The following is a 25320-nucleotide window of genomic DNA, read 5'->3' as shown; positions in this document are numbered from 1 at the left end:
TTTGTTGAGATTAGAAAAAATAAAAAGTGTTGAAAAGTTTTCACTAATATGCAGGGTGGTACTGAAATTTCTGAAGATGAAGGTGAAGACGGTATTGCTGATGATGAAGAGTATTTGTTTCCAGACCCTGATGAAGCAGAAGGTTTGAAGAAACCAGCTGTAGGGATGAGTTTTGATACTCTAAAAGAAGCACATAGATTTGTCAACATATATGGGCAGCTGAATGGGTTTTCAGTGTTCAAAGGAAGGAACTACAAAAACAAGAAAGTATTTCTGATGTGCAACAAAAGTAAGAGAGCTGTAGAACCTAAGAACCCAGCCAAAAAAAGGAAGAGGTCAGTTGTTAAGGGGACCAGCTGCAAAATGCATATAATAGTTGTGTTGGAGCAGATGAGATGGAAGTTTACAAATGTGGATTTAGTTCATAATCATCCATTGGTGAGCAGTCCTTCGTTGACAAAATTTTTTATCAACCATAGGTATATGACTGAAGAGGAGAAGAAATTTTCAAGGATTTTGCAAGAAGCAAGGATAAAACCCAGGAGAATAATGCAGATATTTAGAAAAATGAAGGGGAATTTCAAGTACATGAATTTTGGGAGGACGCAACTAAAGAATTTGAAGCAAGCTGATAGACAGAACAAGATTAGAAACACAGATATTGATAGCACCATGCTTTTTGTGAAGAAGCTACAAAAAGAACAGCCTGGCTTTTACTACACAATGAGGACAGATGAAGAAAATACTGTTAAAAGCATATTCTGGACAGCATCAGCTTCAAGGCTAAACTACAAGTTATACGGGGATTTTGTTTCATTTGATACAACATTTAGTACAAACAAGTATAATATGCCTTTTGCTCCGCTTGTTGGCATTAATGGGCATGGCAGGACTATAGTGTTCGGATATGCTCTATTAGAAAATCAGAAAGCAGAAACATTCTCTTGGTTGTTTAACACTCTTTTGGAAGCAATGGATGGGAAGAAACCTGAATTAATAATCACAGATCAGGATGCTGCTATGAAGAAAGCCATATCAGAAATTTTTGGATCAGATATACATAGGAACTGTTTCTGGCACATTATGAGGAATGCAAGGGAGAATTTGGGGACATATTTGAAGGAAAGACCTGGAATGGCGGAAGATTTGGAAAGGGTAATATATGGATCGATTAGTAAAGAAGAGTTTGATGAAGGTTGGAAAGAGATTTTAGAGAAATATGACGCAAAAGAAAATGGAACTCTGAAATTGATGTGGAAATGTAGAAGTATGTGGGCTCCAGCTTACTTTATGGATGTCTTTTGTCCATTTATTAAGACTACTGGAAGAAGTGAGAGTACAAATTCATCATTCAAGGACTATGTCATGAGGAAGGATTCAATTGAAACGTTCCTACAACAATGTCAGATCTATGAAGAGGAACAGGCTGAAATAGAAAGGAGGGACAGGTTTGAGTCGAATGTGCAAGAACCTGTTTATGCTACAATGCAAATGATTGAGCGCCATGCAGCACAAGTATATACAAGAAACATTTATCTTAGATTTCAAATGGAGTTATACAATTCTTCAGCATATTCACTAGAAGAAGAAGAAAGTTGGGCGAAGTACAAGGTGCATAGGCTGATGGATCATGATAAAATTGAGTTTTACAGAAGAACATTCTATATAGAAGTTGACAAAGATGCAAATACTTTCAGTTGCATATGCAAAAAGTACCAAAGAGATGGAATACTGTGCTGTCATATTCTTAGACTTTTTACACATCTTGGCATTTACAGAATTCCAGAAAATTATATCAAGCTCAGGTGGACTAAGGACTACCTGGAAACTGAACTGAGATCACAAAAAAAGAAAGAAATGGAGCAATTTGGAAAATGTAATGATGAACCAGTACTGAGGCATGCCATGATGATGAATTCATTATCAGATATGTGCTCAAAAGTTTGCAAGGACAAAGAAAAGAGTGAAGAATTTATGAGGCAGGTTGAAAATATATTTGAAAGAATAGGATGTCAAGGGGAGGCTGGTAAAGAAAGTGATGTTGGAAGTTACAAAGATCCACCTGTTATACAAACTGTTAGTGTGGATAAGGGTCATAGATTGGTTAGACCATCTGAACAGAGTGCAAAAGAAAAAAGAGATGCTGAGAAAGCAGCCAAAAAGGCAAAAACAACTGGAAAGAAAAATGAGACTGAAGAACCAAATACCAAGAAAATAGGTGTGAAGACCGGGGCTACCAAAGCAAAGAAGAAGTCAACTAAGACACATGGAGAAGTGGATGATGTTACACAAATGTGATAGAGAGAGGAATGCTACAGAATTGATAGATAAAAGCATGAGTTTTCGGAAGAGAAAAAATGATAATGTAAAATTCGTATGTTATAGTAGATCTTCACATTTGATAGAGGCAGGTTGTACTTGCATTTAAAAAGATTTGAGAATGTACTTTTATTTGTATGAATCTTGTACTGTAGAATAATTCGGAAGAAATATGTCTTGGTATGTACTGTTGGAATGTTCCGTTTTGTGTTTTATGCTTGGAACAGTTTGAGTATGGGAAAGAATTTGTGTGAGACTTCCGTAAAAAATTATTAGAACATATACTAAAGTTACGTGAGAAAAACTCTGCATTGTTTCGAACAAATATAAGAATTAAGCACAGAAAAAGTGTTATAGGTGGGTGGTTATAACAATTGAATAAGAAATGAGACTGCCATATTTGTAAAATAAAGTCTGTATTATCTTTCTTGCAGAAATGTTATAAAAGTACTCAGGAAGAGCTTGGGCTAAAAACAATACTGATCCATCGCAACATTGTATTGGTACATCAAAAAGGGAAAATTGTATTCAATATAGTACTGATATTTACATCAAGAGGCCGCGGGGGGGTTCACGACTAAAGTTTTTGATTTGCGATACAAAAAGAAAATTAAAATTTAGTTTGCCACTTCTTCTAGTGGAGTAGAATGATCAGCAGCTTCATTGAGGTCTGAGGTCATCAACTTGTGAGCAATGAACTTCCGAAATTTAGACGCATCAAGCTGAAAAAAAAACATTAAATAAATAAGGAAAATAGAGAGAAACAATGAAGTCAAGAATAAAAATAAAAAGAAAACATGTCAAAAAGGGGAGCAGCTTTACATGAGCAAACTTCTTGGCAAATGATCCATTCCAATGGTACATTAGCATCATCACAAATATGCCAGAATCAAACCTGGAAAAAAAGAAAAAATTGTTATAAAGAAAAAATAATATCCACGGTAGTGCTGAGAAAAAAATGCATAAAAAAGTGAAAATTTATGGGGGCGGGGGGATAAATACTTTTGGAACATTGAGCTGCTATGTTTAGGACATCTTGGTACTTGGAATGTGTATTTCAGGAAATCTCTGTCAAATATTTCTGCAACACTACATGTTCTTTGGAAGTTCAAAACCTTTAAAAAACAATGATCTCGTGAGACACCAGAAAAAAGATTTATTAACAGATAAAAATGTAGAGCATAAAACACACAAATATAGAAAAAGAAGTTAGGGGATATACCACATTATCTACGACATGTTTCAGTGAATTGTAGGGGAGCACAGATTCAGACACACGTATTGCGGGATCAAGCACCTGAACTTCCTTGGCCAAGTAATTGATGCATATAAGAATCCAATGATCATTCAATATCAAAGGGAACAAAAGCTACAAAAAAAATGTTACTATGAAATCGTGAAATAGATAAAATAATGAAATAAATAAAGATAATTTTGGAGTTTGAGTGAAAGAAAATCAGAATACCAAGTCAGCACTAGACATTTCCATTTCTTGACTTATCCTAGTAAGCTCAGGTTCGGTAGACTGAAGGACATATGTCTTATAATCAACTGCGAGTTTGTCCTGTATTAAAAAAAGATTGATATGTTTACTAGATGGAAATATCATACATTAAATTTGAAAAACAGATCAGGCAAAAAAAAATTAGAGGTAACAGAAGAAGATAAAAAAACCAAATACCACTAAGAAGGGGGTGAAAGCAATTTTGTTACGATCAAAGCGACCTCCAGAAATATGCTTATGCTCATGATTGAAGAGTTGCACATAAACTGACATCAGATCATTGTCCACAAAGCCTCTAGGCTGAAGGGAGAGACGAAATGAATCATAAGAGCACTGAAAACCAGAAATAGAGATGAAAGTAGGGCTGCAAAAAAAACATTATCATAAATAGATTATTAACAAAAAGATGTTTCTACAAAATTAAACTGTTACAGATACAACATTAGACCCAATTAACTTACAGTTGTTCATCATTTTCGGCAAAGTGATTCAAACGAACATATTTGATATAAGAGCATTCCATTTGATGAGTTAACTTTATTTTGACACAGTCCTGCCCATCATCTATAGGAATAGCTGCTCTTTTCTTTCTTTGCTTCCTGTCAATAGTACTAGAACCCATTCTCCGATTCCTTTTACCATTAACTACAGAATATTTGGGGAGAGCCAGTATAAGCATCAAGAAAAAAAATAGAGAAGAGTTAAAAAAAGATCAGAAAAATTGGGGGGAAAACATTTAAATACCTTTGGAAATAGTTTGAGAACAATCAATACATGCTTCAGAATCATAACCAGTTTTAGAACTCAACTCTGGTGTATTTGCATGTGTAATGTCAGCAAGAACAGAATTGATTATCGATGTAGGATTAACACAAATTTGATGAGCTGGAGTACCACAAACTCTTCCTTCGGAAACTGAATGAATAGGGCTACTGATTGATTCTGGAATAAAAGGACATGAACTTTGTTGTGCAATAGGAGAAGATGCATAGTTAATATCATCATTGCTGATATCCTTTTCAAGTGTGACATGTTCATTTCTCAGAGATTGCGCAGATGAAAAAGTTGAATCCTTGTTTGCTAGAACATTGTCATTGTTACCAATGTCATCGGATACAATAGCACAGTTGGGTGAAGGAAGGCAGGACAGTATATCAGCAGAAAGCAATGACAAACGATTGTAGAAAGCAGGGCGAAGATAAGCTGGAATATCAGAATAAACGGTTTGCCCTTGTTGAAGAATGCCATCAGACACATCAGACTTCAGTAGATCACAATGCTTCTCAATTAAACCTTGAATGCTTGGTAAGATCTACCACACAGAAATGAATAAAAATGTAAGACGCGCATGGTAACCAGGGGCTTGAAAAACAAAACATATAAAAAAATAGAATGCTTGTCAATAAACAAAAAAGACAGAAAGTGAGCAACAGCAAGTGAACACTTACTTGAAACGACTGTTGCGATGAGTCTGAAATATGATCTGAATCAATAGAGTTACGAGTTGCAGAGGATTCAACACTAGCAGAGGCCTCAAAATATGGAGAGCATGAGAAAGGACGAAACTGGAGTAAAAAAAGAAGCGAGTTAATTGCACATGTAGTGTGAGTCTCAAAGAGAAAAAAAATTCAGAAGAAAAAACTAACCCCGATGATGCCATAAGAAGGGCGACCAGGGTTTGACAAATCTCTATCCACATTAGCCACAAACATGAAATCATCAGATGATATGTTGCAAAATCTTGGAACATCATACACAAAAGTACGATGATTAGCATAATGACGAGTCATGTCAAGGGAATCCATGTAAGCAATCTGAATAAAAAAAATAGATAAATACAAAGATAAGAAACACACAAACATACTATCAACTTTGTAGCGTATGAAACCAAAAACTTACAACAATAAGAGGCAGGCAGGACCCAACGTATATTTTCCCCTCATCTTTGGAAGAAATAAAACCCTGATATTTCTTAACCTCAGATAACATATAGTTCAGAATGTGAGAATACCAATCATATTGTTTAATTCCATCAACATCACAGATAAAGGGGAGATAACTCATGTTAACAAAATTCTGAGTGGACGGGCAAATGATAGTAGAAAGGGCCACAAGCATGAACATCATCATAAAAGAATCCTCAACATGGTCATCAAGAAGTTTAGCAACAGCTTCGGCAATTGAAAGTTTAGCACCATGCCTAGACAAAGAAGTATGCTGAGCAACTTGGTCACGTATCTTGGGGGCAGGGTTATGAAGAACAATTGGGATGTCTCCGGAAGGAATTCCCAGCATTTGATGAACCATAAATTTGGTGAGCTTGAAAGACTTGGTTCTATGCTTAAACTCACAGTGATCTACAATAACCTGGCCCATGACCCATTCCAGCAGAGGGAGAGGTACACTGAACTTCCGAACAGCCAAAAGATTATGAAATCCATTCTTAACAACAAAAGCTTTTTGATCTTCTGAGAGAGAATCAATTACTTCTGTAAAACGCTTACTGGAAAAGCGAATCTTCAGACGATCCATGTTTGTACCCCGTAGCTAGGAAAAAAATATAAAATAAACACAGATTGATTAGTATGAATTGATTAAGAACCATTTCAGTTTAAAAACATTAAGATTATATACAAGTATCACTGGCATCTTGTCAAAAAAACAGAGAAGAATACATCAACATTCCCCCCATGCATATCAGTATTCCATATTCAAAAATCTACTTAATCAAAATGAATACAAATGTATCTGATAACTAAAACTACACAAAGGGAAAAGCACAAATATATACGTATACTAATTTGGTGAGAATCTACTGCACCATGATAGTAAATATCTGATAAAAATGAAATCTAACAATAGAGTATAATAATGGTTAATCCAATAGAGAGAGAAAATTACTAGTGACACAGAGGGAAAACAAAATTAACTGCAAAATACAACGAGCAATCCCTAAACCAGGAGGATGTGGAGATGATAAAATACACATCTACAGCGAGATCTAGACGAATATAATCATGAAGTAAAATAGTATTTAGCAAAAATTACGGCGAGCTGAAGACAGATTGCGGGATCTGACAAATTGATTCGAAAAAAAACAAACAACTCGTACGAATGCGCAAGATTAGTGCATGGATTAGGAGAAGAATACAGCAAAAACAAAGGGAGAATATGAGCAACGAACTTTCAACCCCGGCGAAATGGAGTCGCTGAAAGGCGAGTGAAAATCGCAAGCCGAAACCCTAAGACATGAGTCGGGAAATGGAAACAGCCGTCGGAGGAAAAATGGAAGACGAAACCAGGGTATATATGGGCTGAAAGTTAAATGGGCCGTTCGCAGAAAACGCGGGAGAAAAAAGAAGGCGCGCGGGCGGAGCTAGAAACCTTTCTGCGATAGGTTTAGGGCTGGGTGGACCCGAGAGGTTTTGAAGGTTTATCCATCCATCCGGCCGTTTCATCCATGCTGTCGTCGTCGTCTCCACTGACACTCACCGACCTGGTCTTCTGACACGAGACTCTCGCTCGCTGACCATGCCGCCGGTCTATATATACGCCGCCCGTACCCCGGTGGCTCGCCGGCTCCTCGGAGTTGTTGGATCGCCCACTGTTCTTGGTCCTGGACTTCCTTCCAGTCGTAGCATCAACCGGCCGATCGAGCCGGCATGGTGGTGGCTCGGCCGGCATTGGCCGTGGCGGCGGCGGCGGTGCTGCTGCTGTGCGCGGGTCGCGGCGCGGCGCTGCACCTGTGCACGGACCGGCTGTTCAACGACACGCGGGGCCGGCACGACGACGGGCTCCCGCACCTCACCCCGACGGAGGAGGCCACGTGGATGGCGTTGCTCCCGCGCCGGCTCCGCGGCGGCGGCGCCCGCGCCCAGTTCGACTGGCTGGCGCTCTACCGCTGCTGTCGCCGGCACCGCCGCACGACGTCCGCCTCGACGCCGGCTCGCCGTCGTCCTCGTCCATGTACTGGCGGGCGCAGCAAACCAACCTCGAGTACCTGTTCTACCTCGACCCCGACCGCCTCGCCTGGACATTCCGCCGCCAGGCCGACCTGCCCACCGCCGGCGCCCCCTACGGCGGCTGGGAGGCGCCCGGCGGCCAGCTCCGCGGCCACTTCGCCGGGCACTACCTGAGCGCGAGCGCGCACATGTGGGCGAGCACCCGCAACGCCACCCTCGGGGACCGGATGGCCAGGGTGGTGGACGCCCTCCGCTGCTGCCAGAAGAAGATGGGCACCGGCTACCTCGCCGCCTACCCCGACGCCATGTTCGACGCCTACGAGCAGCTGGACGAGGCCTGGTCGCCGTACTACACCGCACACAAGGTAATGCGCGCGATTTGATTCCATGATTCCATCCATTGAAACCACATCCTGTATTGGCAAGTATTGAGAACTGTAAAATTCTCCTCTTGTTCATCGATCAGTTCTTGTGCTGATTTCTGATGATGCGTCGGTGCTCTGGCAGATTATGCAGGGTCTTCTTGATCAGTACACTGGCAGGGAACAGAAAAGGTCTTGATGTGGTGAGTGGCGGAGCTAGGATTCAAATTGGGGGGACTCATTTTCCTTTCCTTTTCCTCCCTCCTTTCTTTTTCTTCTTCTTCCTCCTTTCTTCTTCCTCTTCTTCACTCATGCTTGAAAAATGTTGGGGGGCTCCATGGGTTCTATGGGAGTAGGGGGCTGGAGCACCCCCAGCACCCCCCCCCCCCCCCCGCTCCGCCACTGGATGTGGTGGTGTGGATGGCCGACTACTTCGGCAACCGCGTGAAGAATCTGATACAGAGATACACTATCCAGAGGCATTGGGAGGCGATGAACGAAGAGACCGGCGGATTCAACGACGTCATGTACCAGCTGTATACTATAACAGTAATCTTCGTGCCGTTTCATTAGCACTAATTTTTGTTTTACTTGGATCACAATTGTCTTAATGCGTTGTTCTTACAGCGTTGCTTCTATGCTCCCTGCAGAAAGACCAGAAGCATTTGACGATGGCTCATCTTTTCGATAAACCATGCTTCCTTGGGCCTCTCGGTCTTCATATCAGTACGGCTTTTCTCTCTTTTTTTTCTTTCATCTTTCCTATAGTACCAGTTAAGTGATATATTTATATGTTGATCTTCATCTTTCAGAAGGATGACATATCAGGTTTGCATGCTAATACCCATCTCCCTGTCCTAGTTGGCACACAGAAGAGATATGAAGTCGTCGGTGACAATCTTTACAAGGTAAATTAACAAGTTATTTGGATCATTTTACCATATGACCTGCCATCATGGAAAAAGCTGTTAGCTATTCTCTTGGGCTATTCTTCAATCAGCAATCAAAACTGATGCACAATTTATTTTTTTCCCTTTACAATTTGAGTAATTGAGTACTAAAAAAAATCCATGGCACAGGACATCTCGACGTACTTGTTTGATGTGGTAAACTCTTCTCATACATTCGCAACAGGAGGCACATCTACCATGGAACGCTGGTGAGTCATAACGCTTACCATCACCGGACACATTTCTCAGAGAATTCGTGCTGCCATGGCAATCTTCTGCTTCAATTTTGTTTTGCAAACCAGGCATGACCCAAAGCGACTGGTGGACGAGATCAAGATCAGCTCGAACGAAGAGACCTGCGCCACCTACAACCTCCTAAAGGTGTCCCTCCTCATCTCTGACTGCATTCCACACAACACATTCCTGAACTTGCAAGGCTGCAGGTGTCACGGAACCTGTTCCGGTGGACGAAGGAAGCCAAGTACGCAGACCACTACGAGAGGCTACTCATCAACGGGATCATGGGCAATCAAAGAGGAACGCAACCTGGAGTAATGCTCTACTTCCTTCCCATGGGGCCTGGCCGATCCAAGAGTGTCAGCGGACGGCCACCCTCTGGCCTTCCCCCGATGAACCCGGGGGGGTGGGGAGGTCCAAACGACACCTTCTGGTGCTGCTATGGTTCTTGGACATTTACATGGCTGTGCTCTTGTTCATGCTGGGTTCTGAATCTTCTGGTCTGCATTGCCAGGGATAGAGTCTTTCTCAAAGCTAGGAGATTCCATTTATTTCCTGGAAGAGGGTAAAACGCCAGGGCTCTACGTTATCCAGTACATACCGAGCATTTTCAACTGGAAATCCGCAGGCCTCACTGTCAGGCAGCAGGCCAAACCTCTCTTCTCAACGGATACTTATTTTGAAGTTTCGCTCGCCATTTCTGCAACGGTTGCTTCTGAATTTCACTGTCGGGCAGTCATGATCTTCAGACTGCATTATTGGATTCAAGAATCAGGATGGTATCAACTTTGTACTCTGCATTCATACTGTCATACATGCAGGGAGATGCCCAAGTAGCAAAGGTGAGCGTGAGGATCCCATCGTGGACATCCACTGATGACGCAACGGCGATTCTGAATGGCCAAAAGCTCAACCTGACAGCCACTGGTAACTCCAGTAATGGTACTTCACTACTATCTTGATACTGTTTTAGATCAATTTGATACATGCTTTGTGTTCTCCTTGCAGGTGGTTTCCTCACAGTGACCAAGCACTGGGATGAAGACACCATGACCCTAAAATTCCCCATCACCCTAACAACTGAGGCAATCAAAGGTATAAAATCTGAGACAGCATCAGCATTGATACTATTTGTCTCGGTGCAAATTTAAGTGTCTTTTTTTTCGAAGCAATAAATTTGAGTGTTTGAACATGGAGGCTGAACTGGTGAGTTTTGGTTCCAGATGACAGGCCGGAGTATGCATCCATCCAAGCAGTGCTGTTCGGACCGCACCTCCTCGCCGGCCTGACGCACGGCAACCTGCCGGTGGCGGACAGCAACCACTCCAACGACGGCCTGACCCCGGGCATCTGGGAAGTGAACGCCACCGACGCCTCGTCCGTCGCCGGCTGGGTCACCCCGCTCGCATCCGGGTCGCTCAACCGGCAGCTGGTCACCCTGACCCAGAGCGCCGGCGGCCGGACGCTCGTCCTGTCGGCGTCGATCGCCGGCGGGGGGCTGGCGATGCAGGAGCTGCCCGCCGCTGGGACCGACGCGTGCGTGCACGCCACGTTCCGCGTCTACGGCGGCGGCGGCGGCGGTGTGGCGGAAGGGCCGAACGGGACGATTGAGCCGTTCGACCGGCCGGGCATGGCTGTCACCAACGCCCTCGCCGTCGGCCGCCCCGGCGGCGGCGGCGGCGGCCGGGACACCCTGTTCAACGCCGTGCCGGGCCTCGACGGCGCGCCGGGGTCGGTGTCCCTGGAGCTGGGCAGCCGCCCGGGGTGCTTCGTGACGGCGGCCGGCGGCGGAAACGGCACGCGGGTCGGCGTCGGGTGCCGGAGCATCGACAGCGGCGACGGCGGGGCGGAGTTCCGGCGCGCGGCGAGCTTCGCGCGGGCGGCGCCGCTGAGGCGGTACCACCCGCTGAGCTTCGCGGCGCGGGGATTCCTGCTGGAGCCGCTGCGGAGCCTCCAGGACGAGTTCTACACCGTCTACTTCAGCCTCGTCTCCGGCGACGCCGGCGTCTAGCTGACGGGATCGGAGCCGGAGCACCACGCGCTGCCTGCCTCCACGTGAGTGAGCTGGTGGAGGTCCGGACAGTCGACAGATCACACTGGTAGTAGCCACTCACTGTGCTCGGACTGTACAATGATATTATGATACCGTGCATCCCCATGAACAATACGGCAATGAAAATAATTATTGTACACCAAAAAAAAATGAAAATGATGCCTCTTGGTCTGGATTCCCCATGGCGATGAAGGGCGAAGGCTCCGTTTAGACTCGGAAAAAAAATTACATGAACAAAATCTACAATCTCGCCGCAAATGATTCGTTTCGCACGAGAATCAGTTTTTTTTTTCTTCCTTTCTTCCAAACAGGGCCGAACGATGATCCGTGGACCGCAGGCGGCACATGCGCCTGTGATGCGACCTTAAATACGTGCGGCCCAATTTGGTGCCTGTCGATCGTGCCGTCCTGCACTCGTGCTTATTAGTGCTCATAGCATGTAGTGTACTATTTCTGTTCATCAGTGAGTTAGTTTTCTATCCCTCAAAAAAAAAATAGTGCTCATAGCATGTAGTGTACTACGGTGGTCACGAGGTGAGATCATGAGAAAGGAGGAAAAATTTTTACAGCGACGAGGTGACGGCGAGGTAAAGCGTGTAGCATTTGGCTGGGGCTCCCGGAATCTCCGACCGCCGTCCCTCTCCTGACGCCGACCGCCCGATCCGGCGGCGTCGCCGTCGGCGATGCTTCCACGGCTAGAGGAGCCGCAGGTGCCGACGGGGGCGCCGCCCGCCCGGCGCTCCCTTTCTCCCTCACGGGACGCAACGTGACAAGGTGGAAACCGGCGGGGGCCGCGACACGGCCAGCTCTCGACCTCCCATGTCCTGTGGTGACATGTGAGCGCCCGCGGCCGTTTCCCGGGGCCCTGCTGCGTGGGGCGCAGGGGATAAATCATCAATGGCTTATAAAATCTCCGCGTCCTTGGAATGGCGCATGTGTGCGCCAGAGCCCAGAGCGGGTGGTGGCGGGCTGTCTTGGGATGGCGGCGTGGGCGGTGGCGGTGGCGGTGGCGGTGGCGGTGGTGGCGGCGGCGGCGGCGGCGAGCGCCAAGGAGTGCACCAACATCCCGACGCAGCTGTCGTCGCACACGGTGCGGGCGCGGCTGCAGGCGTCGCCGGGGGCGGCGGAGTGGCGGCTGCGCGAGCTGTTCCACGACCACCTCAACCCCACCGACGAGGCCGCGTGGATGGACCTCATGCCGCCGCCGCGCGCCGCCGCGGGGGCGCAGCATGACCATGTCCATGAGGAGCTCGACTGGGCGGCGCTGTACCGGTCGCTCAAGGGCCAGCGGCTTCCCGCCGGCGGCGCGGCGCCGGCGGCCGGACCGTTCCTGGAGGAGGTGCCCCTGCGCGACGTGCGGCTGGACCCCGACGGCGACGCGGCGTACGGGCGCGCGCAGCGCACCAACCTCGAGTACCTGCTGCTGCTGGACCCCGACCGCCTCGTCTGGAGCTTCCGGACCCAGGCGGGGCTGCCGGCGCCGGGGGAGCCCTACGGCGGCTGGGAGGGCCCCGACGTCGAGCTCCGGGGCCACTTCGTCGGTACGTACACTTCTCTCGTCCGGCCGGCGGCGGCGTCGCGTTGCGCCTCCGTTCACCGGCCGGCCACGGCGGCCATTACTGCGCGCCATTATATTACTTGGTGCTCCGGCCTGCCGGCCGCCCGGCCGCCATTACTGTGCCGCTAGCTCGTGGTCTCGCCATTACTTGGTGCGTTCCGATAATGGTCGACATGGCTCTGATCGATCTGGCACGACGGCGATGCGACATGGGAGTGGAAGGGCTGTGCGGGCGGTGTAGGGTAGGGCATGCCGCTCCGATCCGATCTCGTGTCTGGTTGGGCATGGGAGATGCGTCTTGAATTCTTGCCGAGGCGCCGACACGGGAGTGGAAAGAGATCGAGCACGGGCAGTTTTTTTTTTTTTTGAGGCGAGGAGCACGGGCAGTTTGGCTACCAACTTTGTTAACACGAGCCAGTTCCTATTCCTACCTACATCAATGGCTGCCTACCGTAGATTACTCCGTTCCTAGCTAACTTTGCCACTGGTGTGACAATTGTTTTGGCCACTATACTTCGCCTGACTTGAGTTAATTATGGTAAAGTTAGGCACCGACAAAGTCACCTTACATGAAAAAAAAATCTTCGCGATATTTGTGTATGGTGGCAATTGGAACGTACAGTAAGATGAGTTCAAGTTAATGACTGACCGTGTGCATTGGCGGAGGCAGGATTGAGCCTAGGAGGGGCTCTCCTCATTTTCTTCCTCCTCTATCCTTTCCATCCCTCATTCTTCTTTCTCAAATTTGTAGAAGGGGTTTAGAAGGGGCTCCATAGAATTTCCAGCGGTATGAGAGGCTCGAGCCCCTTCAGACCCACTGCTGGATCCGCCCCTGACCGTGTGCATTCCTTCCTCCTAGTTGTGGTGGACACCTGGAAACAAGGGCGTGTTGGGTTTTCTCTTTCTCCTCTGCATTTTTTCTTCTTCAGTTTCCCATCACCACCTTTTCTCTGCACCGCCATTTTCCTGGCTTAATTAAGAAGGGCCTCCACACGTACGATTAGCCGATTAGGCCCTATGAATGGGCCTCCGCACATTGAATTTGGCCCATATACAATACGTGGGCTACATGACACGGCCCAACTCGGTTGCTTTACTGCATTCAAATTTGGCGCCAAATTGCCCTGTTCGAACAAACTTGGAAATATTTCGCAGGGCACTACCTGAGCGCGGCGGCCAAGATGTGGGCGAGCACGGGCAACGCCACGCTCGCCGGCAGAATGTCGGCGGTGGTGGGCGCGCTGCACGAGTGCCAGCGCGCCTCCGGCACCGGCTACCTCTCCGCCTTCCCCGCCGAATTCTTCGACCGCTTCGAGGCCATCAGGCTCGTCTGGGCGCCCTACTACACCGTCCACAAGATCATGCAGGGCCTCCTCGACCAGCACGTCGTCGCCGGCGACGGCAGGGCGCTGGGGATGGCGGTCGCCATGGCCGACTACTTCGCCGGCCGCGTCGGGAGCGTCATCCGGAGGTACAGCGTCGAGCGGCACTGGGCGTCGCTCAACGAGGAGACCGGCGGGATGAACGACGTGCTCTACCAGCTCTACACCATCACGGTACTGTCAGTGTCGTCCTTCTTTTCGTTTCTCTTGGAAAGCCTTCATCAGAGATTCAGAAGCGCATTCTGAGCACGTCCCTCTTGAAATCTTTGGGCAGAATGATCAGAGGCATCTGGTGCTCGCCCATCTTTTCGACAAGCCATGCTTCCTGGGGTTGCTTGCAGTGCAGGTCAGAAATCTGAAGAGGTCCTCTGTGTGTTTGCTACCCTGTTTTTCAGTACAATTTTGTACGGATCTTCTCTAGTTACTTGACACATCTGAATGACTACATCAACTAATTCAGCACAATAAATTGTCATCTCTTCAATAATTTTGACATGAAAACACATTTCTGAACATAACTTGATCTATTGCCCCAATCGTTTTTCCTCTCAGGCTGACAGTCTTTCAGATTTCCATGCCAACACGCATATTCCGGTCGTCGTTGGTGGGCAAATGAGATATGAAGTTACAGGTGATCCTCTTTACAAGGTAATTCAATTACTACACAGATTTAGGTAGGGAAGTCATTTTGGAAAAAATAATTTCCTCAAACATTATGATTCCAATTTTTTAAAATGAAAGAGTACAATTTTTTGCCTTCCTGCCAATAGTTGCCCTCTTGTTCTGATGCAACTCCTAGGTCAAGCTGACCATAAACCTAACCTCATCAACCAGGAAATTGCAACGTTCTTCATGGACACAGTGAATTCTTCCCACGCATATGCGACTGGTGGCACATCTGTCAGTGAATTCTGGTAATGTCATAGCTGGCTAAACTCCAAGGTTTAATTCTTTTTTTCAGACATGCCATGTCTGAAATTCTGAAATGGTTTTTGTCAGGTCTGATCCAAAGCGTTTAGCTGGTGCGCTGACAACCGAGACAGAGGAGTCCTGCACAACTTACAATATGCTCAAGGTGCTTCAGCTTCTCCAGTTCATGTTCAGCGAACTTCTAATGCATTTTTCATGGCTAGATGCATGTTACAATCTGCGCAACAAAGCTTGCAGGTTTCGCGCCATCTATTCAGATGGACGAAGGAAATCGCATACGCAGACTACTATGAGCGAGCTCTGATCAACGGCGTCCTGAGCATCCAGAGAGGCAGGGATCCCGGTGTGATGATCTACATGCTTCCACAGGGCCCCGGGAGATCAAAGGCAATGAGCTACCACGGTTGGGGAACACAGTTTAACTCATTCTGGTGTTGCTATGGCACTGGTAAGTGATACAGTTCTTTGTCCCAAAACTGGCGATGAGAATGCAAGTTCTGATTTCTGAATCATGTAAAAATTTGTGCTTCCAGGGATAGAATCCTTCTCGAAACTGGGGGATTCCATCTACTTTGAGGAGAAAGGTGAAAGACCAGCACTGTACATTATTCAGTTCATACCGAGCACGTTCAACTGGAGAACTGCAGGCCTTACTATCACCCAGAAACTGGAGCCTCTCAGCTCATCAGATCAGTATCTCCAGGTCTCATTCTCCATATCTTCAAAGGTAAGTCAACAAGAGATCATCAAATTTACAAAAAAAAAAAGGATTCAAGGATGATTCTTTATACAACAGAAATTTAGTATTGAGTTGGTTTGATTCCTGTCACCCAGACAAACGGTCAGTTTGCAACATTGAATGTAAGAATACCATCATGGACATCTTTGAGTGGTGCAAAGGCAACTTTGAATGACAAAGATCTGGAATTAACCTCTCCAGGTAGGCTCATTAGCATTAGCATAGAAATAAAATAAATGAATTTTTCAAAATACCACTATCTTTAATGAATTACAGGGAATTTTTTTTCTTATACCATCTCGATTTGTCTCAGGGACATTCCTTACAATCAGCAAGCAGTGGGATAGTGGTGATCGCTTGTCACTCCAATTACCTATCCACCTACGGACAGAAGCAATAAAAGGTGAACTTCAAGCAATGTTTACAGTCCTTTTTAAAAAAAAGTTATTTACAATGAAATCTCAACAAGAAGCACTATGAATTTGTCGATACATTGGTATTTGGTAACAATATAAGTACTCTGGCGTGTGACAATATTTGAAAATTGTCTGCACTCATTTTCTAGCGACATCGAAATTGAAGTTTTTTTTAAGCATAAGAATTTCCCTGAAAGACTGACAGTTAACTGAAACATCAGATGATCGGCCGGAGTACGCATCTATTCAGGCGGTCCTGTTCGGGCCGTTCCTCCTCGCCGGCCTCACCACCGGAGACTGGGACGCCAAGACCGGCGGCGCCGACGCCGCACCCTCGGACTGGATCACCCCCGTCCCTCCGGAGTCCGACTCGCAGCTGGTGACCCTCGTGCAAGAATCCGGCAGCAAGGCTTTGGCGCTCTCCGCCGTGAATGGCTCCCTGACGATGCAGGAGCGGCCCAAAGACAGCGGCGGCACCGACACCGCCGTCCACGCGACGTTCAGGCTCATCCCCCAGGGCGGCGCCGGCGCCACGAACTCGACGGCCTCCGTGACGCTCGAGCCGTTGGACATGCCGGGGATGGTGGTCACAGACAAGCTCACGGTGTCGGCGGAGAAGAGCTCGGGTGCGCTGCTCGACGTCGTGCCGGGGCTCGACGGCGCGCCCGGCTCGGTGTCCCTAGAGCTCAGGGCCAGGCCGGGGTGCTTCTTGGTCGGCGGCGGCGAGAAGGTCCAGGTCGGCTGCGGCGGTGTCCGGAAGCGCGGCGGCGGCGGCGACGGGTTCCGGCGGGCGGCGAGCTTCGTGCGGGCCGAGCCGCTGCGGCGGTACCACCCGATGAGCTTCGCCGCCAGGGGGGTGCGGAGGAACTTCCTCCTGGAGCCATTGTTCACCTTGAGGGACGAGTTCTACACCGTCTACTTCAACCTCGGATCGTGACAGGGAGATGAGATTGAACTAGTGCAGCTCGAGGTTGATGGAGGTTCTGCTACCTCTCACCAAGGAAAAAAAGTTTGGATTGGAGGTGGCCTATAATGTAGCGCGATTTTTTTTTTCGTCTATAAAAATTGAACTTTTTCTCGTGACATGCATGCTCCAAACGGCCTGAAAGAACTTCCCCAAGGGGGAATAGAAGTGAAAAAGTCTGGAGGCACCTGATGCAAGCACGAGTATGAAATCATTTATATAAAAAAAATGTAAGCAGACAAGATTTTTTTTTTTGAAACGAACCAGGCAGGAGAGCTGTCAATTATATTAAAAAGAAAATATAATGCCCAGATTGAGCACAACAACTACAACCCACAGCCAACACGACCACAAAACTCCTCTTGAACTCGACTCAAACAACAACCGGTTGGATTGGGACATCAAACACGGTTGCGGAACTCAACTCAACTCCATACAAAAACACCACGCCGCACTACCACAACCCAAGAAGAATCCGCCAAGTAGCCAACCTCGCAAGCGCCGTCATTCCCGACGATGTTCCACGCCAACCAGCCACTGCCATGCAGAACTGGCCGCCGCAGTCTGCTGCAAGCAAAGTAGCCACCACGTCTCCTCCACCGTGCCGCCGTCATCTTCAGATCACACACAGACGATCGCCGATCTCCCAACTCCGGCCTTACGTTGGCAGAAGTCAACAATGGAACTCGCCGCACCGCACCGAAATAGCCACCGCTATGCAGGACCCCTCACCGAAGTACCACTGCCGCACCATGCACCCCAAACACCTGAAACACCACGCCGGATCCTAGAACTCCGAGACAACTCCTCGCCTAGGTCGGATTGGGTCGTCGACCTAGGCCACAACTCAAACGCGTGGGGGCCTCGCCACATCCACCGCTGCACACCACTCCTCGGACACCACCTTAAAGCGCACGGGGGGCCTCGCCACACCCGCCACTGGACTCTCCAAGGATCCGGGCTTACTTCGTTGTCGAGGGTGACATAGAACCACCGAGCCACTCTGAAACCTCACCTACGTCGTGCTGTCGCTGGAATCTCCACTACACCATCTGCACAAACAAAAAGCCTCTAGAGACACGTCATCCCTGTTGTCCAAGTCGGATTGGGTCGTCGACTAGAGCCTTTGCACATCATGCCCGGTCGGATTGGGTGCTCGACACGAGCCACCCAACACAAGCAATTTTCTTTTAATTTATAGGACGAAGAAAGGAAGAGAATAGACAAGCACACCTTGTCGATGCCCGTCGCCACCATTCGGAATAGCCTGGCATCGCCTTCAAGAAGGTCACGACGCTGAAGACGCCATCGATGCCAACCCAAGGTGGGTTGGGTTTTCACCCGCAAAATCCGGCACGAAGGAGGCGGAGAGGTGCAAAAGAACGCCTCCAGGGAGGGAGCAGCAACCGCAGATGTCGTCGTCCAAGCTTTCGCCAGCACCTCACCCAAGACCCAGAGGAACGACAGGCAAAAGTAGCCCAGGTGATCAGAACGGGCATCCCGTCGTCACCAGGTGCAGCCGTGCCGCGAGCCCCACCGCCGCGGCTGCCGTCGCAGCAGGGAAGCCGAGCGCCTCCGAGCCGCAAGCCACCGCCGTCGCCGCCATCACAGCGGGAAGCCGAGCGCCGCCGTGGCTTGCAGCACTCCGCCACCATGGCCGCCGCCGCAGAGGGCCACCACAGCTTGGCCATGGGCCCGCCCTCCGCCGCCGAGGCCGAAGGCGACCAACGCCTAGACCAGCCCGGAACGGCAGGTGGAGCGCGGATCCGACCTGCCAGCACGCAGATCCGGCCGCCACGAGAGCAGATTTGGCCGTCGGTTCTTCCTTCCAAGCAGGCAAGATTCTGATAGAGGCCTATGCGACTCTCCACTACTTTTTTTGCCCCCCGCGCCGTCTCCTTGGCGGCTCGGGCGGCTCCCCTGCCGCGCCGCCCTACCCCACCCCGCCGCTGCTCTCTGCCTCCGCCGTCGCCGGGGCTGCTCGCCGGAAGTCCGGCGAGCGGCGAGGAGGGTGGCGGCGGGGCCGTCTTCTTCTTGTTTCCCCTCGTTCCCCATCTCTCTCTCTCCATTCTTTCACCCCCTTCGGTTCTTCCTTCCAAGCAGGCAAGATTCTGATCTCGTTGTCCATTGGTTGTTCGGAAAAATTCTATATATCTGAGGTGATTTGTTGTTCACAACTTAAGAGTCATGGGTGATATGATGTTTCTACTTGAGAGCCATATCCCCTGCATGTTAGTACCAGTGATAATTTGATTCAGTATTAAAGTTGACACGAAGCCATTTTAGTACCGAGTCCAAATTTAAAAAATCCCAGGAGCCATTTTAGTACCGGGTTCTAACATCACCCAGTACAGTCACCTTTTAGTACCGGTTGGTGTTTTGATCCGGTACTAAAATGATGCGGCTATGACACCGACCGGTACTAAAGGGTGATATTTAATACGAGTCGGAGTCTTGATCTGATACTAAATGGTAATCCATGAGTTAAGGAAGCTACATGAGAGGCCATAGGTCGTGAGTGGGTTTGAATCCTTGCGACTGGCACGCAGGAAAAATCCACGTGACTTGTGTGCGAGCCACTGGGATGTTTGTTAATTTTTTCTTTATTTCTAAAGAGGGTTCCTGACCAGTACTTAATACCCAATTCTCTAGCTTTGCTAGCATGGTCACGTCACGTGTCGTCCACACTCTGCCGTGTAGACGGGTCCACGCCTACTCGGACCCACGCACAGGCTCCGTCCATGTCCATCCCCAGCGCCAATTTCTTGTGGCTCTCCCTCCCTCTCCGCCCGCCCGCGCCAGCACCCCCTCCTTTCATCCTCAGCCAGTCATCCTCCCCGCCGGCCGCCGCTGCAAGCTCCGCCTCGCTCCCTCCCTCCAACTCCTCCTCTCGTTGCCCCCCACCCCCCGAGCAGCTGAACTGAGCTGGAAGGTCCGTCCGGCCTTGCACTGCTTCCTTCTTCGTTCCGTTCCGCCCCTCCCTCGGTAAGAATTGAGCTTGCTTGGCCTGCTCAGATCAACTCTTACGCCTTCCTCTTGTTTTCCTGTATGTGAGCCTTCGAATCCACACCTTTTCTTGCCGTACGGTTCGTGCCGATGCCATTGTTGTCCTTGATGTTCTAGTGAATCCGTGCTCTCTCTCTCTCTCTCTCTCTCTCTCTCTCTCAGGAAACAGGAGGGGCATTCCCCATTCCGTTCTCTTTTCTTGACGTGCTCACTCTTGTAATGTCCTAGTCCATGTGTTACACAATGGCATGATGTGCTTATTGGCATTAGCGGTGCTTGTTCTCTTCAATTATGTCAGATACTTTTCATCTCTGAATATGATCGTTATACCAATTACCAAGTCAAGTTCTGAATATGTCCTAGTCCATGTGTTATGGCACCTGTTGGACTCACGGATTTTGAGGTAACGTCTTCCTGGTTGCCTTCTTTTAAGTTACTGAATGTGAAACCTGACATCATGAGCCAGGTTGAGGACTGGTCTTCTACAAGCATGGTATCATGGTAGAGAACGGTGTACAGCTGACACTGACCTCCACTTTGAAGAGCACAGGCAAGGCAAAAATCAATGGAGACGGGCTGAGTAATGGGTCACACGACAAAGTAAGCATCGAAAAGCATTGTGTCAGCTGTTCATGTCTGCACACTGTATTGTTCTTCTCCCTATCATATGAAAGGAAATACCCATTTTCAGCATGTGGTTGCATGTAGCAATAAGGTTTCCGACTGTGTCGATATATCGCAGTTTTTCTTGTGCAGAAGTTTTCTTGTGTATCAGAAATTCGGTCCCTGGCTTCTGGGGAAAGGGATCCGCTGCAGTTCGGCAGCCTGCAGTTGGGCCACTGACAGGTGGGCCTACATGTGTGGGGCCCACGTGTCAGGGACACCACTGCAGGGCACTCAACTGCAGCGGATCTCGTTCCGGCTTCTGGGGGCTTAAATAAATGTGGGTGGGAACACCATCAGCTCATCAAATCCGTTTCACTCGAGGATGTCCTTTGTAATCTTTCTCACTGTTTTCTCCCTACTTATTTCTAACAAGAAGAAAATGTTCCTTGTGTTCCAGGAGAAGCAGGAACATAATGGCGATCTACAACCATCAAAAGGCCAGAAGCAGCAGCTGTGCACAACATGCGCAAAAGGCCATACTTGTCAATCGGTCATTAACCGGACAAGACAAATGCGAGCTCTGATCAACTCAAAGAAGCCTTACCAAGCGCACTCTGTATTTAAGCACCTGGTGGATGAGGGACACAAGCCTTCATTGGTCACATACACAACTCTACTGACTGCCCTGACAAACCAGAGGATGTTTGAGTCGATTCCATCACTGCTTGCTCAAGTTGAGCTAGCTGGATTGAGGCCAGACTCCATCTTCTTCAATGCCTTGATCAATGCATTTGTCGAGGCGAAGCGAATGGGTGAAGCAATAAACACATTCTGGAAAATGAAGCATTCCGGCTGCCATCCAACAACAAGCACCTTCAATACACTGATAAAAGGGTATGGCATTGTAGGCAAACCCGAAGAATCACAGCGCGTCTTCGACATGATGGGTGTTGAAGAATCAGTCAGGCCAAACCTCACAACATACAACATTCTTGTGAAGGCGTGGTGTGACCAGAGAAATCTTGAGGAGGCCTGGCGCATTGTGGGAAAAATGCGAGCAGGCGGTGTTGAGCCTGATATCGTCACGTACAATACCATAGCCAGCGCATATGCCAATAATGATGAGACATGGAGAGCAGAAGAGCTCATTGTGGAGATTCAGACTAGAGTGCGCACCAGCGAGCGAACATGGGGCATAATCATTGGTGGTTACTGCCGGGAGGGCAGGTTGGAGGAGGCATTGAGGTGTGTCAGGCAAATGAAGGACGCAGGAGTCATTCCTAACGTCGTTATCTTCAACACATTGCTCAAGGGCTTCCTCGATGCAAATGACATGGCTGCAGCAAATAATGTGAGTTCAGGACAAAACATTCCACTTCTGTTCATGTACATGCCAGGAGAATCCATTGTTTAATCTTGTGTTAATGTGATGCAGATCCTTGGGCTGATGGAGCAGTTTGGCATCAAGGCTGACATTGTCACATACAGCCACCAGTTGAACACATTCAGCTCACTAGGCCACATGGCCAAAAGCATGAAGGTGTTTGACAAGATGATTGAGGCAGGCATTGAGCTAGATCCTCAGGTGTACAGCATTCTTGCAAAAGGATACGTCCGCGCTCAGCAGCCCGAGAAAGCAGAAGAGCTCCTACTGCAAATGAGTCAGATTGGTGTCCGCCCAAATGTCATCACCTTCACGACTGTCATCAGCGGGTGGTGCAGCGTGGCCGACATGGTGAGTGCCATGAGAGTCTATGAGAAGATGTGCAAATCAGGCGTCCATCCTAATCTCAGGACATTTGAGACTCTGATCTGGGGTTACAGTGAACAGAAGCAACCATGGAAAGCTGAGGAAGTCCTTCAGATGATGCAGGCGACTGGTGTCAAGCCAAAGCAAAGCACCTACGGTCTCGTTGCTGATGCATGGAAAGCAATTGGTTTGATAGAGAATGCCAACCAGGCAAACAGTTCCTTCAATGGTCGCCATGCGATCGACAATTCGGATCATTCAGATGACAGTAGTAACCTGCAAATATCAGAAGACGATAACAAGCTGCAAAGTTTTGAAAAAAGTAATGGACATGGAATGAATGGTAGGTCACGCTCCAGTTTTCTTCAGATGACAAGCGCACTTGGCAGCAGTGGTTTAGTTTCTTCCAAGATACTGAAGGCTGGAGAATTTCCATCCAAAAGATTGAAGGCCGTTAACAACACATCCTTACTACAAAGTTCGTACCGGTTTCAATTGCGGTATTCTGGGTTTTGTAGAAAGCAGCTTCAGAAGAATGGTGGATTCTACAGTCAGAGTGTCAGCTCATTCAAAATGGTGTTTCTCTAGTAGAGGGTGAATTTTTTTTAATAGATGTAAACATTGGTCCGAAGCTGTATGCAAATCTTGGTGTTCCAAGTCTAATGCCTACGATGTGGGTCATTTTGTATGATTCTGTATCAATTCCTGCAGTGCCTAGCACTTCAAATGTTCAAAAAAAAAATCACAAGCCATCTCAATATGTACTGTACAATAGCAATTGAAAGAGAGAGTAGGAGAGAATAATGCCTTGTATTCCTCCAACCCTAAAAGGGTGGGTATATATAATACCTATACATGGGCCTCTAGATGGCATCTATACACAATGGCTCAATATACTCCAACACCCCCCCGGCAGTCTGAACTACCGGCGCAGCGGTGTTCAAAACTGGACAACAAGAAAGCTAACACCCCCCGCCGCAGTCTGAACTACCGACGCAGCGGTGTTCAAGACTGGACAAGAAGAGAGTACAAAGGGCAAATACCCCCCCAGCCACCGGCTACGTTGAGGCTAGATCGAAACTCCGAGAAGGTCGAGGAGGGCAGCCCCTTGGTGAAGATGTCAGCAAACTGGGAGGTAGTCGGGACATGGAGTACCCGAACATCGCCGATTGCGACTCTGTCGCGCATGAAGTGTAGGTCGATCTCCACGTGCTTCGTCCGCTGATGCTGGACGGGGTTGGTGGAGAGATACACGGCGCTGACGTTGTCGCAGTAGACGAGCGTGCTCTTGGCGAGCGGGCTGTGGAGCTTCGCCAAGAGCTGTCATAGCCAGGACGCCTCCGCTACGCCGTTAGCGACAGCCCGGTACTCCGCCTCGGCACTGGAGCGGGAGACAACCGGCTGCCGCTTGGACGACCAGGAGACCAGGTTGCCGCCCAGGAAAACGGCGTAGCCGGAAGTGGAGCGACGAGTGTCCGGGCAGCCAGCCCAGTCAGCGTCGGTGTAGACCACCAGCTCAACAGAGGACGAGCGGTGAAGCACCAGGCCGAGGTCCACAGTGCCACGGACGTAGCGGAGGAGACGCTTCAGCGCAGCAAGGTGTGAATCCCGGGGATCATGCATATGGAGACAGACCTGCTGGACAGCGTAGGTGAGGTCCGGCCTGGTGAAGGTGAGGTACTGCAAAGCAACAACCAGACTCCGGTAGGCAGTAGGATCCGCCATCGGATCACCCAGATCAGCGGACAGCTTCGCATGAGTGTCGACAGGAGTGGAGCAGGGCTTGCAATCAGTCATCCCAGCCCGCTCCAGGATATCGAGTGCGTACTGCCGCTGGTGCAGGAGAAGACCAGACGGGCGAGGCTCAACAGTGACGCCCAAGAAGTGGTGGAGCTGACCAAGATCCTTCATAGCAAACTCTTGCTGCAGAGAGGAGATGACACTCTGAAGCAACCGCTGACGAGAGGCTGTGAGCACAATGTCATCAACGTAGAGCAGCAGATAGGAAGTCTCATCCCCACGGCGGTAGACGAAGAGAGACGTGTCAGACTTGGCCTCGGTGAACCCCAATATTAGCAAGAACATGGCAAAACGAGAGTACCAAGCCCGAGGAGCCTGCTTCAGTCCATAGAGAGACTTGTTGAGCCGGCAGACCATATCCGGACGACTCGAATCCACAAATCCCACTGGCTGAGAGCAGTAGATAGTCTCTGACAGAGTGCCGTGAAGAAACGCATTCTTCACGTCCAGTTGGTGCACAGGCCAAGAGCGCGAGAGCGCAAGCGAGAGGACCGTGCGCACCGTAGCGGGCTTCACGACTGGGCTGAAGGTCTCATCATAGTCCACACCAGGCCGCTGAGTGAACCCCCCCCCCCAGCGAGCCTTGTAGCGCTCCAGTGTGCCATCAGCCCGACGATTATGCGTCCAGATCCACTTGCCAGTCACCACATTGCAACCAGACGGACGCGGCACGAGGTCCCACGTCTGGTTGGCAAGAAGAGCCGCGTACTCCTCTTCCATCACGCGATGACAGTGAGGATCTGCCAATGCGTCGTGGACAGAGGAGGGTACCGGAGAGACCC

The 25320-nt window shown here is 48.8% G+C and overlaps 3 protein-coding genes and 1 pseudogene across 5 annotated transcripts; 3 read left to right on the top strand and 1 right to left on the bottom strand.

Annotated features, from left to right (window-relative positions):
- Window positions 1–2936: 2936 nt before the first annotated feature.
- LOC120702201 lies at window positions 2937–6550 on the bottom strand. Its single transcript, XM_039985934.1, has 11 exons — window positions 5723–6550; window positions 5470–5637; window positions 5272–5388; window positions 4568–5135; window positions 4285–4468; window positions 4001–4187; window positions 3785–3883; window positions 3542–3688; window positions 3322–3434; window positions 3142–3214; window positions 2937–3041 (listed from the first exon to the last, which is right to left on the bottom strand). The coding sequence occupies exons 1-11, from the start codon at window positions 6353–6355 to the stop codon at window positions 2937–2939; spliced, it is 2394 nt and encodes a 797-aa protein (XP_039841868.1). The 5' UTR covers window positions 6356–6550.
- A 935-nt stretch (window positions 6551–7485) lies between these two features.
- Window positions 7486–11569, top strand: LOC120703917 (annotated as a pseudogene).
- Window positions 11570–12341: 772 nt separating this feature from the next.
- LOC120703916 lies at window positions 12342–17552 on the top strand. Of its 2 annotated transcripts, none has more exons than XM_039988121.1 (11): window positions 12342–12928; window positions 14101–14501; window positions 14602–14673; window positions 14880–14975; window positions 15162–15241; window positions 15327–15402; window positions 15495–15705; window positions 15791–15984; window positions 16092–16197; window positions 16310–16399; window positions 16634–17552. In XM_039988121.1, the coding sequence occupies exons 1-11, from the start codon at window positions 12367–12369 to the stop codon at window positions 17347–17349; spliced, it is 2604 nt and encodes an 867-aa protein (XP_039844055.1). In that variant the 5' UTR covers window positions 12342–12366; the 3' UTR covers window positions 17350–17552. The 2 variants fall into 2 exon arrangements, with proteins under 2 accessions (XP_039844055.1, XP_039844054.1); XM_039988120.1 differs by having other exon boundaries at window positions 12352–12928; window positions 14880–14958; window positions 15127–15241.
- A 2604-nt stretch (window positions 17553–20156) lies between these two features.
- LOC120703915 (pentatricopeptide repeat-containing protein At5g25630-like) lies at window positions 20157–23498 on the top strand. 2 transcript variants are annotated; one of them, XM_039988118.1, is made up of 4 exons: window positions 20157–20361; window positions 20849–20982; window positions 21446–22339; window positions 22424–23498. In XM_039988118.1, exons 2-4 carry the CDS (start codon window positions 20881–20883, stop codon window positions 23324–23326), a joined length of 1899 nt encoding a protein of 632 aa, XP_039844052.1. In that variant the 5' UTR covers window positions 20157–20361; window positions 20849–20880; the 3' UTR covers window positions 23327–23498. The 2 variants fall into 2 exon arrangements, with proteins under 2 accessions (XP_039844052.1, XP_039844053.1); XM_039988119.1 differs by having other exon boundaries at window positions 20157–20785.
- The last annotated feature ends 1822 nt before the right edge of the window (window positions 23499–25320 follow it).

This window comes from Panicum virgatum, chromosome 4K, assembly GCF_016808335.1.
Source record: "Panicum virgatum strain AP13 chromosome 4K, P.virgatum_v5, whole genome shotgun sequence".
Classification (NCBI taxonomy): Eukaryota; Viridiplantae; Streptophyta; class Magnoliopsida; order Poales; family Poaceae; genus Panicum; species Panicum virgatum.
Note: the sequence above shows the minus strand (reverse complement) of the source record. Positions and strands in the feature narration are given on the sequence as shown.

What these genes read in the sequence shown, in the direction of transcription:
- LOC120702201 (XM_039985934.1), bottom strand. Translation starts at nt 6,355, where the DNA reads ATGGATCGTCTGAAGATTCGCTTTTCCAGTAAGCGTTTTACAGAAGTA. An exon ending in GCCGAAAATGATGAACAACT is followed by an intron (nt 4,188 to 4,284) that starts GTAAGTTAATTG and finishes TTTTTTTTGCAG; the next exon opens with CCCTACTTTCATCTCTATTT. An exon ending in AACATGTCGTAGATAATGTG is followed by an intron (nt 3,435 to 3,541) that starts GTATATCCCCTA and finishes TGTTTTTTAAAG; the next exon opens with GTTTTGAACTTCCAAAGAAC.
- LOC120703916 (XM_039988120.1), top strand. Translation starts at nt 12,367, where the DNA reads ATGGCGGCGTGGGCGGTGGCGGTGGCGGTGGCGGTGGCGGTGGTGGCG. An exon ending in CAACTTACAATATGCTCAAG is followed by an intron (nt 15,403 to 15,494) that starts GTGCTTCAGCTT and finishes CAAAGCTTGCAG; the next exon opens with GTTTCGCGCCATCTATTCAG. An exon ending in CTGGTGTTGCTATGGCACTG is followed by an intron (nt 15,706 to 15,790) that starts GTAAGTGATACA and finishes TTGTGCTTCCAG; the next exon opens with GGATAGAATCCTTCTCGAAA.
- LOC120703915 (XM_039988118.1), top strand. Translation starts at nt 20,881, where the DNA reads ATGGTAGAGAACGGTGTACAGCTGACACTGACCTCCACTTTGAAGAGC. An exon ending in GTAATGGGTCACACGACAAA is followed by an intron (nt 20,983 to 21,445) that starts GTAAGCATCGAA and finishes CTTGTGTTCCAG; the next exon opens with GAGAAGCAGGAACATAATGG. An exon ending in ACATGGCTGCAGCAAATAAT is followed by an intron (nt 22,340 to 22,423) that starts GTGAGTTCAGGA and finishes AATGTGATGCAG; the next exon opens with ATCCTTGGGCTGATGGAGCA.